Source organism: Candoia aspera, chromosome 18, assembly GCF_035149785.1.
Source record: "Candoia aspera isolate rCanAsp1 chromosome 18, rCanAsp1.hap2, whole genome shotgun sequence".
Taxonomy (NCBI): Eukaryota; Metazoa; Chordata; class Lepidosauria; order Squamata; family Boidae; genus Candoia; species Candoia aspera.
This window is the reverse complement of record NC_086170.1, coordinates 1,560,374-1,574,722: the sequence shown is the minus strand read 5'-3', so window position 1 is coordinate 1,574,722 and position 14,349 is coordinate 1,560,374. Positions and strand designations below refer to the sequence as shown.

Genomic DNA, 14,349 nt, shown 5'->3' with positions numbered 1-14,349 from the left:
TCCATCTCTACCCCGCTCTCTCCAGATCAATTGATGCTATTCCTGACAACCAAAAGTATAAGCAGTTGCAGAGAGAGCTCTCCCAAGTATTGACCCAGCGGCAGATGTACATTCAGCCAGATAACTAAACCGGCTCAGGTACACGCCTCCCTGCTGAGACGGGCCTGCAGGGCGCCTCGCTCGGCACTAAAACCCCACTGACCTCGACCGAGAGAGTCCGCATGGTGAACTCTGCCTTCACACAGACTAACCCCTAATTCTTGCGAGTTCTGTTTGGTTTGGTTTTAAGGAAAAGAATGGAGGCTCCCTCCTTATGACCTTCGTTTGCTCTGCTTGCTCGCTGTTTGGCGTTCCTTGCTCTTGAGATGTGACAGAAGTGTGTGTGTGTGTGTGTGTGCAGTTTTCTTTTCTGCTGATTTCTACAGTAGAAACAACCCCGCCCTCCACGACTAGGCTGCTGTGTATATCTTGGGGAGGTAGCGTTGGCTTCTGCACCAAAGTAACGTGTCGGTCCCAAATCTTGCCGTGGCAAAAAAGCATCCTTGACGGTGTTCGGTGCATCCAGCAATAACGCTCCAAAGACAAACCCCGCGACTCCCTGGTGCTGCTGCATTTGCTCCTGTGGCGGCACAGGAACCTTTCGCCGAGCGAGGCACCTCCCTTGGGTTGATGGTGGCAGGCAGGAGACGTGCTGCTCTTCTCAAGATAACGCCCCGTAGTAGGTTGTAGTGACGCAGCTGTGAAATCTGCATGGGTTTGTGTGGTCACGAAAAGCAGTTCTCTGGAGCAGCGCACGGAAGCGATCTGCTCTTGGGCCGGAGGTGCGAAGGAGCCGGTGCTCTGCCTCGGGGGCTTGCTTTCATAGCTTTGGAATAAAGCCCGACACGTTTGCAAAGAGATAAAGCAGAGGCAAATGTTCCCACGCCCTTCCTGGGGCCAAAGGGCGGCATATGATGGGCCAGTGGGAAATGGGGCAGGTAACTAGCTATGCGCCTGTCTCTCTGGCTCCGTTCGTTGGAGAGGCGGCTGTGATTGCACTGGCAGCGGTACCATCTGGAGTGCCCCTGTTTTGAGTGCGGAGCATCGCCAAGCAGCCCTCGAGGTCTTGCTGGAGAGGGCTCTGGGAAGGTACGATAGCCCTGGAGAGCCAACAGTTGCTGGTTTCATCTGGACCACCTCTGGGGCCCCGTGAAGTGCTCCCTATGATCTTTAGGGAAGGTTAGTCTGTGCAGAACGGTGGCTGAGCCTCCACGTTTCCAGCTGGAGAGAGGAACCGGTAGCTCAGGTGGATTCCCCTCACGGGGAATCTGCCCGTTTCCCCTCCAGCAGCTCTTCAGGGTGGGTCCCCGAAGCCCCGCTAAGGCAGCCTTCTCGGGCTGGGCCATCCAGGTGCGCTGGTGGCCAGCTCCAGCGAGCCGGTTGCAAATTGCGGGAAGTGCCCTCTGATGCGTGAAAGGGAGGCTGCGTCGGAGATGCTGCTTGCCTGGAAATTCACCAGAAGCCGCCCCTGTCCTCGCCTCCCATCCCCTTCCAGCTTCTCCTCCTAACCCACTGCCTCTCTTCCCCTCCAGGTCTGTGCAGACGTTTGCGGACAAATCAAAGCAAGAAGCTCTCAAGAACGACCTGGTGGAGGCGTTGAAGAGAAAGCAGCAAAGTTAGAAACCAGTATCTCCCTTGACGATGCTAACGAGACATACCACGCACTCATTAGACACCCTTCCTTAGACATTTTTTTCTCCCTTGCATCCTCCTCCCTTCTGCCTCCCCATTATTTTCTTCTACGTCAGATCACTTCCTGCATACAATACTCTTCTGCTCATAAAAAGCACCTCCATTCCCCACTCCCACCCCCGAATAAAGCTGTATAAACTTTTTTTGGTCTCTAGCAGCTTAATTTTCACTGTCTTATTACCAGAGCCTTGCAAAAATATTTCTGTCGAGAAGCTTCTGAGACTTTTGCCCTCCCAGCTCCCCCCACCCCCTGAAACTTTCTTCTGGGCCTTATGTTTATCTGCTGATTTCCACCAATCTTCTTTTTTTGGTGCACCCCCCTCCCACTGCTCTTTCCATATTTTGTTATATTGGTGTAAAAAATGTAAAAGAAACGAACAAAAACCTTTATTAAATACTGTGGTTTGTGAAAGAGGGAAGAAACCATCATGGAAAATGTGTTTGGTGTATGTTTGGGAACGGGTGGAAAGGAGGACGGGGCGGAAGCTGCCCCCCCCAAGACCCGTGAAAATCTGCAAAGCTGGCGAGAGCCGCCAAGGTCCTGCTTTCCATCTGAGAGGCTGAGGTGTGCTGCTTTTGACTTGTTCATTCTTTCTATGGAATGCAAAAGAGTGGTTATTATTTTTTTTTAATATGTAATGCTTAAATTGGAATCTACATCTTCTACTTGAGCCTCCATACTTAAAACAGGAAAAAAATAAATAAATCTTTAAAAAACATAAAGTGTTGGATGCTCTGCCGTTTCTGATTCCTTCCCTCGCCCCTTCCCAACTCACGAGTGTCTGCCGTTTGACTGGCAGGTCGTAGCCTTGGGCCGGTGGGGGGCTGAGTGCTTAAAATGAAAAGCTCTGTTAAGGGAAACAGTATTTTCTCGCTGGTCTGCTGCTCAGTGTAGCTTGGCATCTTTTTAACGTTGGTACGGCCTGAGACCGGGGTCTCCCACATGCCAGTTGGGAATAATTTGGGAAGCCGGATGGGTCAGACTGAAGGTGGACGCCGGCTGGCAAACAGGCTCCCTTCCTCAGAGACAGGGTCCCTTGGCCCTTTTCCTCAAGACCCCCCCCCCAACCCACTTCATTTCTCTCAGCTGTCGGGACAACTTCCGGCTTTTCAGTTCCATTGCCTGCATTTTGTATTTTCTAGGGCCAGCTGCCCTGAAATATTTACGCTGGCGTAGAGTCCTTGGGGGAGGTGACCTCCATACCGCCTCAGCGTCCTGTATGTATGAAAAGGAGGTTTTAAAATGCATGGAGGGGGATGGGACTGGATGGACCCCCTCCAGCCAGAGGCAGTCTACCTCTGAACGTCTCGCAAGCTTCAGAAGCGCTCCTCTGCGAACCCTGCAGAGGTTACCTAGTTATCCGAACAGCAGCAAGGATTCTCTTAGCTGCCCTCACTTTGTCGAAAAGGGAGCGATTGAGTTGAAACCCACCCCACCGTTGGCTCAGGGGCAACGCAGCAGGGTAGAGCGGATTAAGCAAGCAACTGCATCCAGTCGTGGTGGGGTGGGGGAATATTTTATTTATTCTCCATGTCCACAAAAATGCCTATTAAAAGGAATGCCCTGCAGGTGAAGACGACCACTCCTGCCTCCCTTTACTGGGTACTGAAGGAAAGCAGGCCCCGGAGCCTCCCACGAGGTCCAGGCGGCTAGCTGCTACGTTCTGGATTCCCTTTTGAGGTTTTATTTTTCAACAGTTCTCTTTTTGTGCAATAGTTTTCCCTTTGGGGGATAAGGGCGAGGTGGGGAAGCTTCACCGAGAAAGTTCACCATCAAGCAATGTGTGCTCTTGTGCCTCCATGTTCATTTTCCTTCTTTTTTCCCCCAAAGGTATCATCTGTTAAGAGGTAGGAAAGCAATCGCGTAAGGAGGGTCTTCCGGAGGTGAAAGATTTCTGGGACAGAAAGGCCGAGTCCTGGGTGCTCTCGAGTTGCCGGACTCCAAAGCCCTCTGCTGCCATTCTGCCGAGGAAGACCCAACAGCCGCTCTGGGCGTCAGTCAGCTTTCAAGGAGGTCATCTTGCTTGCCCAAGAGAGCGTCTCTCTCCTCCAGGACCGGCAGGCTTTTCCGCCGATAGGCCAGGAATTGGAATGAGATCTGAAGGTGAAGAATTAAGGTTTCTTCTGGGACGGGACTGGCACCCACCATTGGCAACAGAGGGCCAAGAGGACTCCCCCCCCCCCCCATTTGCTGCTTTGTTTCAAAGGACTGAGCAAAGGTCACCTCAGGTGCCTGGGCTGAAATCTCCCTTCTGGACACTGGATAACCTCAGGCTGTGGAGGGGAGGATTTCAGCAGAGCCGGGGTGGCAAAGCCAACGGCTGAATTACAGCACTGCTAACAAATCCCCGAAAGAGAACTTCTCATCCTCCTATAAGCAGTCTCGGAAAGGCTTGCTGCTAAAGGTGGGACAGTGGGGTAAAAAAGCCAACGTTTGAAGCAAATACATCGAGGCATAAGCTTACACTACCTGACCCACTTGGCAAAGCAGAAACGTTAAATCATTTTAATAAGTGCGTCTAGCTTATGCCTGTTATCGCTGCCACTTCAACTCTGACGTTACCTTTGACTGCAGTTCGGAAAGTCTGAATCAAAAGTTTACGGCGCGCTCCCATTTCCTGCCCGCCCGCGGGATTCTGTTGTCCTTGGCACCAAATCTGGACTTGGCGCATTTAAAGGCAGAGACGCCCCCCATCCAGAAAAGGATACCACAATGTCGAGGGACAGAACCCCCAAGCTGCCAATCAGCCACGGCAAGTGATGGATAACGTAATTGCCTTCCGCCTGCCCCGGATCTGGGTTTTTCATTAAGACGCTGAGGCCGTAGAGCAAATTTCCAAGCATCACCAGGGCAAAGAGAGAATAAGAGATCCCGGTGGTGGATTTCCTCTTGAACTGCAAGACAGAGGGATTTAGAAGCTTCAGGCAGTAAACCTAAGAGGTAGAGTTTGCACAACATCCTTATTGTGGTTATTACATCAAGCCATTTGACTGATGTGTACAGTTCGTTGCAATCGTAGCTAGCCAAGCGACCAGGTTTGGCTAGCTCTGCTCAACCAGAAAAGCAGCTGAAGCACGCTTATTGCCTTGGGCAAATGGCCCTCCTTGGTCTTAACCAGGCCAGGGCAAGTATTTCATGCGGATGCTGTCTTAAAATCCCCCGTTCCAACAGACCCCATCTCAGATACTCTGCTTTCAGCTACGTGGCTTGGCAACTGCCCGCCCAGGGTTAGAAAGGCTGAGCAGTGGGGACGGCCAGCGGTGTTTCAGGGTTTCAGGCAGAAGATTGTCCCTCAAACATTTCCTCCCCCCTGGAAAGGCTGGAAATTGGGTCTGGGGCCTCCTTCGGCTAATCTGCTCCCCAGAGGTGCCCTCCCTTCCTAAACGGGTCTTGCTCCTTTTCCCTCGTGCAATGCTTACGTTGGTGTAGATTTGAGGGACCCGGGAAAGCAGGTAGAGAACCGAAGAAGTTGACCCAATCGCAAAGCCAAAGATTTCCTTTTTGGTGAAGGGCTGTGGAAGACACAGGGTGTTAACAGAACATGGCAGAACGATCCCAGCGGGCCTTGTGGGATCCAGAAGGGAAGGTGTAGACGTCACTCACTGGGAAACCTCACCACGAAGTGAGTTCGCCCACACGTTAGTTTGATAACCATTTCTCTCTCCCTGGAATCCCCGTGCCATGAAACAGCCCTTTAACTCAAGACTAATCTTTGTCCAGTATCCGTCCCACCCAAGGGGTGCACTTTTAATAGGAATTAAAAGTAGAATAGGAATTCCTTTTAATAGGAATTATTCACTTTGGGGAGAAACTTCCCTTGTGAAAAGCAATTACTGCACAACCAGTGGAATCCACAATATAACCTGCGTTATCAATGCCAGCCAGGCCCTCTTCCAGGGCGTCCTTTTTGTGCTGGACATTCAGTTTTCTGTGGCAACTGGACATCTCCGGTAAACTTTAGCATAATCCCAACCTACTGTTAACCTATCATGAATAACATCACCATTTAGATGGGATTTTGCTACTGCATCTATCTTGTGGATCTTGAATGCAAAGGACCAGCAACTGCTACCCGATGCAGCTTGTTCTCTGCAACAGACTTAAGATCAATTCTGCCTTAAAGAGAAGAACGTGCCTCCCATCCTGATGGGTGGTCTGCAGAGGACAGAAGTCTCCTGCTTTTGAACATCATTCCATCACCAAGGTGAGAAGAGGCAGGTTCTCCCAGCCAGGAGGGCGCCGACGTTGTTCCCAGGACTGTGAGTGCGAAGACAGCATTGATTGAAGCAGAAACTGAGGAAGGAAGAAATGTTGGGTAGGGGTTAAAAGTCTGTCCTGTTTTGTTTTTTTTCTGTTCCATCAGACAATTCACTAAAAAGGAAACCAGCTTTTGTGACATCAGCACAATCTTTTTCTGGCAGCTCTTTCACAAAGGAGAAAGAAACATGAGCAAGCCAGAACCATCCCTGCAGCAATTGGCAGGGAGCGCTATCACGCAATCTACCAGATCTAAACCTTATGGTATTTAACAGATCTGAAGCAGACTGAGACAAGATTGAGGGAAACTCCGTTATCTGCAAAGAGGAAGTGGTTCAAAGTTATTCGTGGGAAGTGTGTTAAAAGCCTAACACGGAGAGCAGAGAGGGTGCCCCGCACAATTACTAATTTTGTTCAAAGGGCATTACAGGTGCAGGGATGCGAATTCTCATGGCAACTTGGAGACCAAGCTTTTGGGAACAAGGACCACCAATCCTGTGACAGGACCACAAAGGCTTATCTGGTAATAATGACACTGAATTATGCTTTGGATCACGCGCAGAGAGCAATTTGCTTCCCACTAAAACGACCACCCGCCCTTCTCCTTGGACCACCCTCTTGTTTGTTCCAGACAGGGTAGAGAGAGCTCCATTTTAAGAGTTTCCCATTATGAAAGGGGATAGAAAAACTGTCTGCAGGCCTAGATACAAAGCCACAATTACCCCCTATGGCTTAGCATCAGAACAGTTCCTTGGATTAGGCCCTGATTTGAACTGAAATCCTGGGCCATTCTGTGGCAAATGCAGGCCGGTTTCAGGAATGGAGTTGGTGTGTTTTGCCACTGGTGACTCCCTCTGCCACACTGGTGGATTTCAACTTACAGATCCTGTTTTGATTCTTGATTTTGTAATAGACGTAAAGGGAGATCATTAGCAAGTCTGCCAGCACGTAGTAAATGGCGGTGTATACCTAGGGAAGGGGAAAGATGCTCAGTGGATTCTGGAATGAAAGAATTGTACAATACAGTCAAGAGAGAAACTATTTTATCCTCTGGAACTCTCAGCTTGAAGAAGAAATGGGAGGGGAGGGGGATCCCAAGGACCACCTGCCGTTACAGCTATGGGAATCTTTTTCCGTGTCAAGGATTGGGACCAGCAGCTCAGAAAGCTAGGATCCTCCAGGGCGAGCTCTGCCTTTTTCAGCTGCTCACCTGTAGCGGCAGCTGATCAGCCAAGAAGGACCCAATGAGGTTCAGCGAGTCACCTCCGAGCCATCCCAGGAGGAAGTATATGGACAGGGCCTGGTCCATAATGCCAGTTTTACAGGCCAGGTAGAACTGACTGCGTGGAAAGGTGGAGGAAGAAACAGTTAAGAGGAAGCACCTGGTCACCCCAACCAGTAAATTATACCATTGATTGCAGGCTGGGGGCGATGGGGAATGGAGTCCAGCATCTTCTGACCAGGAAGGGTTCTCCTCCAAGCCCTCCCCTCCCAACTGTGTCATTCTGCAAAGGATGAAACACCACCCCAATGAGATGCCAAGGAGAATTTTTTTTTATTTTTGCAGCTGCTGGTTGCTGCGCGAATCGTTCTGTGTTTCACAGGGGGTGGGGTGGAGGTGATGTTGCAAAACCCTCCACCAGCCAGGCGTGGCAGGACACCCAGCCGCATTCCCTTTGTGCTTATTCCAGGAAATGAGTCATCTCCTCTCTCTCGACATCACAAATGAGCAGCCCGGTCAAGCCGGGCCAAGAAGGAAGGACCAACTGACACCCCTAGCAGGACTCCAGGGTGCCCCTTCTAACAGCCCCCTCCTTTACTTACGGGAAGGAAGCGGCAGCAAAGCAGACGATAGAAACCAGGCCCAGCACCACGCTGGCGATGTCCCAGCTGTCCTGAGCACACTCATGGAAGACGGTCAGGATCCACGCTGAACCGTTGATGCAGTCTGAGGAATTCCCGCTGGGAAAGCCCATCTTGTGAGAAGCAAACATGGTGGTGCTCGGGCAGGGGCCGTCCCTGGAGATCTTTCGGAAGGCAGGGGATAATGTTCTGGAAGTCACTGGAAATGCAAAAAATACCTGTCCATTGTGAGCTGGGAACCTGCAAAGGAGAAAAGGAATCTCTCAGGAGATTTTGCCTTCCCTCAGACAAAAATGTGAAGGAGAGGAGAAAGGTACAGAAAGTGGAGGTGAAAACATGAATTTTCCTTCCACTCTTCTCCCCAGGATAATTCAATCTCTCTCGGAATGGAGCTTTGCATTAAAAAAACAAATGTGCTCGTTCTTCGTATGTAGCACGACGGGCTTTGCCTCCAGCTTCTGTCCCTAGCTGGAAAGTTAACCGATATTGACAACACTGTTCAACCAGGTATCTCATCTTTATTAGAACCCACAGAACCCCGTGTCCAGTGGCAGTGTATCTGAGACTAGTCTGAAAGACTGCTTCTGAGTTTCACAGCGGAGGTGAATCCCCAGCCTTTGCTGGAAAAGAGGATCTGGGTTGGGGGACCCCTCTGCTGTGACTCCGCTAGATGTTCTCACGTGACCCAGTCAGCTGACCAAGCGCTGCAGCCCAACCTTATCAGCACTTTCAAGGCTGAAACAGCTTAGCAAGCAAGCGAGGGTGGCCCTCCAACGCCCATTCAGAAGACTTTGGTCTTTGAGGATCACCTGTCTGGTACCTCCACTTCCCAAAAATATTCTGCCAAGGAAGTGTCCCTGCAAAAGGGTGACCTCCCCTGCCGCCCCCCATTTCTGCAGCCAGTTAAAAAAATCCAGAGAGGAGCAGAAAAACGAAAGGCCAAACCCTTCGGTGATTCATCAGCAGAACGAAGGAGGCAGAGGGAAGAGAAGGCGCTGGCGTTCAAGATTCACCGGGGACTGGTTTTACTTTCAAAACCCTACTGGAAATTGCTGGGATCGCATTTTTTGTACAGGCCAATTAGCAAAGCCTGCGGACATCTGAGGTTAACCCAGAAGGCTGGATTCGTGCTTGGCGTCCAAATGGTGGTTTGCTTAACCATGGATTCCTGAACTAGCCAGGATTGGCAGAGTTTGCGGAGTTGTAAGGTTTCAGACCCAAATTGTGGCTTCCTAGTCTCGGTAGCTGGGGATGCTGGGGGGCATCATTCCAGCCCCCCCCTCTTCCGGCCACTCCACAAAACATCTGCCCAAAGCTGGCTAAACACAGAAGGTTGTTCCACACTGCCCGTGCACAGAGGTGCTCTGCCTGCCCTTGCTTCCGTGTTCACATTGGAACTCAAAGCCAGGACAGCAGTCCCGAATTGAGTCTCGAGGGGGGTCGGCCTCCCCCCTCCGCGCTCCTTTGGGGTCTCCATTCTGTATCAGCGGAGAGACACCCCCCCCCACCCCCGTAGGGCTGTGCTCAGCTCGCCCTTCGCTCCCGGGCGCGCAAGGCGGGCATCCCCGACCGTGCCCGGGTTTGCCGTGGTCTGTTTTAACCATGGCTTCCTGAACTAGCCAGCACTGGCAGAGTTTGCAGGCCCTCCCTCAGCCCTGACCGTTTTCATTCTCGGGCGGCGGGGAAAAGCCTCGGGGGAGTGGGGGGGAGGCGAATCGGAGGAAAGCGGGGCGCCCCACTCACCGGCCCCGTCGGGTCCCCAAGCGGCGCCCGCTCCTGTCGCGCCCTCGCCGGGGGCAATCCGGGTCCCCCCCGGGTGGCGAGGAGGCTTGGCCGGGTTGTTTTGGTGCGTCTGGCGGTGGCGGCGAAGGCGGCGCCTCCTCCTCCTCCTCCTCTCCCTCGGGGCGCCGGAGCGCGGCGGGAGCCCTGCCCGCTGCTGACGCGCCGGGGAGGCTCAGCTGACGGCGGCCGGCTCCGCCTTGCAGGGACTGCGGGGCGGGGGGAAGCGGCCCTTCTGGGGGCCGGGGAGCCCGGAGGGGCCGCTGGCCCTCCGACCGACCCCGCTCCCGGGCCCGGATCAGATCCCGACCCGCTTCCTCGCCCGCGCGCGCCGCCGTCTGTGAACGCGCAGAGCAGAGGCGCGCGTGCCCGGCTGAGAAAGGGGGCTCCCTGGCTGAATCCCCGCGGCAGGCAGACCCTCCCGCCCCGGACAAGTGGCTTGCGGGGAGATGTTCTCGCGGGCCACAGGCAGCCGACCGGGCGTGCAGTCCAGCGGGGCTTTCCCTGGGGAGCGCCGGCCGGGTTCGCGCGAGTTCGCCGTTGCGGGCTGCGGCGCTCGCGGTCGGGGGCGGGCGACGCCTGCGTGCAGGGCGCTTCCGCGGGGCGTGGCCGGTCCGTCCCGCTGCTGCAGCCGGTCGGCGCGGGAGGCGGTGCGGGATGGCGGGGCCCGGCGTGCGCTCGGTGCTGGGCACCATGGAGTTCGGGCGGCGGGCCGGGCCGGAGGCCAGTGGGGCCATGCTGCGCGCCTTCCTGGTCCGCGGGCACGTCCTGCTGGACACGGCGCACATGTACGCGGGGGGCGAGTCGGAGCGCATCCTGGGCGCCCTGCTGGCGGCCGAGCCCGGCGCGGCTGGGAGAGGTGAGCGCGGGGCGCGGGGCTGGTTCGGGTCCGGCGCCCGCCGCCCGCCGCCCGCCGCCCCTCGCCCGCGGACTGGCGGAGCGGCGCCGGGGGCCGCCGAGGGCCTGGGGGGCGGTCTAAACGCCCACTTGGGGTGCTTGCAGTCGAGCAACGAGGCATCGGAGCAGACCCCCCCCCTTCTCTGTACGCTCCAAAGCGCCAGCAGTTGGAGCGTTTCAGTCCAAAGACTGGAGCTCCGGGGTGCACGCCCCGCAGTACTCATTTAAAACGTGGTTGTTGCGGTGCGACTCTCCCCCTGAAGCCAAGGGGTGTAAAAATTGCCCCCCCCCGAAGTTAGACTCCGCTGTCGACTGCCCCCTGCTCTGGGTCTGTGCCTTTTCCTCTCTCCGGCCTCTGGCCCTTTGGGGACGGTGAGCTTGGTTATTCAGCAGCCTGCCCGGAGCCTGGTGGTTTAATCATTTATTCCACCCGCAAAGAGGGGAGGAGGGTCGAGGGGTGGCATTAGTGCTGCCTGATTGCTTGGAAATGAGTAGGTTTCTCGAGAAACAAAAATGAAATCCAAGGGAGCAGGCAAAACGCAAAACCAGTCGGGAAATTTAAACCTGCTGTGGTGTTTAAAAAAAAAAAGTCACCTAAACTTCTCCAGGGAAATACAAACATTTTTCATTGCCAAGGTAGAGAGATCGTTGGCCCTGTGCACCATCCCAGAAAGCATTTTAGCAAAACTTGAATGCACGTGGGTCAGTTGGGGTGGCTGAGTGGGGGAGCGCTCTGCCCATGCCCAGACACGATCTTGACATTCTGTGATAGATAGACCCACAGTGCTCGAGATGGGTGGAACTTGACTTGCTTTATGATAGAGAATTTACCAGGCTGAGCAGCTTATGGCGTTACAGTCCTGGACAGAGCCTTAATTTAATCCAGTTGGGTTTTGGAAGCATCGGCCTTCCCTAGTAGGCAGATGGAACCTCCATGTTTAAGAGCAGTGTATTGGGATAGCCGTTTCCCTCCCCTGTGCTGCTCAAAAGCATCGTGCCTGCCTTCCTTCCTGTCTTCCCCTTGTTTGGGGAATTGAGTTGGCTCTCCAAACGGGGTCTCTCCTCCCCATGCCTGCAGTCAAAATAGCCACGAAGGCGAATCCTTGGGAGGGCAAAACCCTGAAGGCTGAGAGCGTCCGGTTGCAGCTGGAGGAGTCTCTTCAGCGGCTGCAGCTGCAGAGCGTGGACCTCTTCTACCTCCACGCCCCGGACCACGAGACCCCCATGGAAGAGACACTGCGGGCCTGCAATGAGCTTCACAAAGAGGTGCAGGAGTCGGGGGTCCTGGGAAAACCTTGGGGGGCAGGACAGCCAGGCTCCCAAAGGGTCATGGGGGGCATCACCTCTGACATCTATATATTTATTTATTTATTCAAATTTCTATTACCGCCTATCTCCCCCCAAAAAGGAGACTCTGGGCGGTTAAAAGGGGGACTCTGGACATGCCAGACACCTCTCTCCGCATCGCATGAGAGTGAACTTGAGGGATCCTCAGAGACCATCTAGTCTGACCCAGAGTGGCCATGTTCCTCACAGACATGTGTGAATGCTTTCTCCAAAGATGTCGGGTTACAGCCCCATCCTCCCCAGCCAGATGGTTCTTTGGGCCCGATCCCAAAGGCCTTGTTTTATGGCATGTCAGCAGATACCTGAAAATAAGGCCCAGAATGACTGATTAATTGCTTTGTCGCCTTGACAGGGGAAGTTTAAGGAGCTCGGCTTGTCCAACTATGCATCTTGGGAGGTGGCAGAAATCTGCACCCTTTGCAAAACCAACCGGCTGCTGCTGCCGACGGTGTACCAGGTGAGTGGTGTGGATTAGCGTTTAACAAGATGGCGGCTTTTGGTCTGCTGCAAACTTTCTGTGTCTGCCCCTTGGCAAATGGCTTTTGCGCCAGGGCAAGCTGTTCCTCTGGCTCACCCCTGCTGTCCCTACCAAGCAGCGGCAGACCGTGTCTTTCCGTCCTGATGGGAGGATGCTGGGGACCAGACCCAAGATGTGGGAATTCTGCCTTGGAATGATACCCAGCGAGAGGAGGAGGACCTGCAAGTTTGGCTGTCCCTCCGATCAGCTGACCCCCTGGCGCTCCAGCAATCCCTAGTTCGAAGGAGGTCTCTGAATCTTTTTCTTGCTTCCGTCTGAATCAAGGGCATGTATAATGCGACAACACGCCAGGTGGAGAAGGAGCTGTTTCCCTGTCTCAGGCACTTTGGAATGAGCTTCTACGCTTACAACCCCCTGGCCGGTACGGAGTGGGAGCGTGGGAGGATGGATTTAAAAACGAATGCAGTGACTTTGTGGGTGATCTCAAGGCGCTGATGTCTCTCAAACAGGGGGGCTCCTGACAGGGAAGTACAAGTACGAAGATAAAGACTTAAGTCAGCCACCAGCTGGCCGTTTTTTTGGGAACGACTGGGCCAAAATCTACCGGGACAGGTGAGTCTCTGAGTAGCAGAAGAGGCTAGCATCTTGAACAAGGAGGGCAGTAACGAACTGCTGAGATTGGATCTTTGATAGAAAAGGCTAGCATCCAGAAGTTATTCTTAGCCTGCCTTTCCGGTATTCTGTTAGGTATTGGCCTGTTATGTGTCTGTTATTTCTTTTTTGCTAAATTATTTCCTTTTAAATGTTACTTCTTTTTTGTTAAAGTGTTTTAATTGTACTTCTACTGTTAATTATACTTTTACTGTTTAAATGTTTTATTAGGCCAGGCGCTTGATTATTATTTTTTGTTTAAGTGGTGGGATGTTGATTACTAATTATGTTTTTAACAAATACCACTCCAGGTACTGGAAGCAGCACCACTTCGAGGGAGTATCCCTGATCCAAAGCGCTCTCCGAGAGGCATATGGCTCAAACCCTCCCACTTTGACCTCGGCCGCCCTGCGCTGGATCTACCACCACTCGGAGCTGCAGGTAACACCCACGGTTTGCCATCAGCCCCAGGGATAAAAATCAAGATATGGGTCTTTGCTGTTTTTACGAGCAAGCTTCGGGTCCTTGTGGCTGCAAAATTCAGAGGGTATTTAGTGGAAGCAAGCTTCCATTTTACAAAGCTTCAAATTCTTTCGTGGGGAGGTGGAGTGCTGCCTTCTACTTTGAACCCAAATCCTTCCATTGCTATTTAAATTTAAATTTAAATTTGCAAACTGCAATTCTGTTCCTTAATGCCAGGACTTCACCTACCACTTATCAAACCAAGGCTTAGCTCAGATAATATCCTTGGCAAGCAATCCAGAGACCAAGAAGCACGGGGCCCTTCCTTTAACACAGTGTTTCTCAACCTTGGCCACATGTGGGCTTCAACTGCCAGAATTCCCCAGCCAGCACAGACAAGGTTGAGAAACACCGCCTGAATCCCTCTCTCCCCTCGACCTTCCCACTGCAATATGGGTCATGTAAAATCACCCTGCTGCATGCGGTGGTCGCACGGATTGGGATGTCAGAGCACGTGTTACATTCTTGCTTGGCGCCAGTCGTGCGCTTGAGCAGAAATGTACCTCCTTTTGCTACCTCGATCCGGCTGCGGATAGTTTGCTCTTCTGCTCCCTTCCCCAGGGGAAGTACGGGGACGCTGTGATCATTGGGATGTCCAACATGGACCAGCTTCAGGAGAATCTCCGGTCCAACGAGGAGGGGCCTCTCGTCCCAGGCGTGGTGGCAGCCTTCGAAAGGGCGTGGCACCTCACAGCCCACGACTGCCCCAATTACTTCCGCTGAAGGCACGCTGGTGGGTCTCCCTTCTTGGATAAGCAGTTGACCAGAATTAAATGGAGCTCTCTGCAGGCATGAGTCCTATGGCTGAATCATTGCTTCCACA

At 53.3% G+C, this 14,349-nt stretch overlaps 3 protein-coding genes across 5 annotated transcripts in view; 2 read left to right on the top strand and 1 right to left on the bottom strand.

The window, feature by feature from the left end:
• CAPZB (capping actin protein of muscle Z-line subunit beta) overlaps positions 1–1,874 on the top strand; it is a 33,855-nt gene extending 31,981 nt beyond the window's left edge. For 2 of the 3 annotated variants that reach the window (XM_063317302.1, XM_063317300.1), the window contains exons 9-10: positions 26–138; positions 1,572–1,874. In XM_063317302.1, the coding sequence (XP_063173372.1) occupies positions 26–128 (103 nt within the window). In that variant the 3' untranslated portion in view covers positions 129–138; positions 1,572–1,874. The remainder of the gene's footprint in view (positions 1–25; positions 139–1,571) is intronic. The other variant, XM_063317301.1, reaches the window with a different exon arrangement.
• Positions 1,875–3,413: 1,539 nt separating this feature from the next.
• Positions 3,414–9,705, bottom strand: SLC66A1 (solute carrier family 66 member 1). Its single transcript, XM_063317749.1, has 8 exons — positions 9,596–9,705; positions 7,814–8,092; positions 7,200–7,329; positions 6,871–6,958; positions 5,868–6,025; positions 5,152–5,244; positions 4,441–4,626; positions 3,414–3,829 (listed from the first exon to the last, which is right to left on the bottom strand). Exons 2-8 carry the CDS (start codon positions 7,981–7,983, stop codon positions 3,731–3,733), a joined length of 924 nt encoding a protein of 307 aa, XP_063173819.1. The 5' UTR covers positions 7,984–8,092; positions 9,596–9,705; the 3' UTR covers positions 3,414–3,730.
• A 561-nt stretch (positions 9,706–10,266) lies between these two features.
• Positions 10,267–14,316, top strand: LOC134507236 (aflatoxin B1 aldehyde reductase member 2-like). Its single transcript, XM_063317750.1, has 7 exons — positions 10,267–10,490; positions 11,607–11,794; positions 12,228–12,332; positions 12,678–12,774; positions 12,863–12,965; positions 13,316–13,445; positions 14,088–14,316. Exons 1-7 carry the CDS (start codon positions 10,289–10,291, stop codon positions 14,247–14,249), a joined length of 987 nt encoding a protein of 328 aa, XP_063173820.1. The 5' UTR covers positions 10,267–10,288; the 3' UTR covers positions 14,250–14,316.
• The last annotated feature ends 33 nt before the right edge of the window (positions 14,317–14,349 follow it).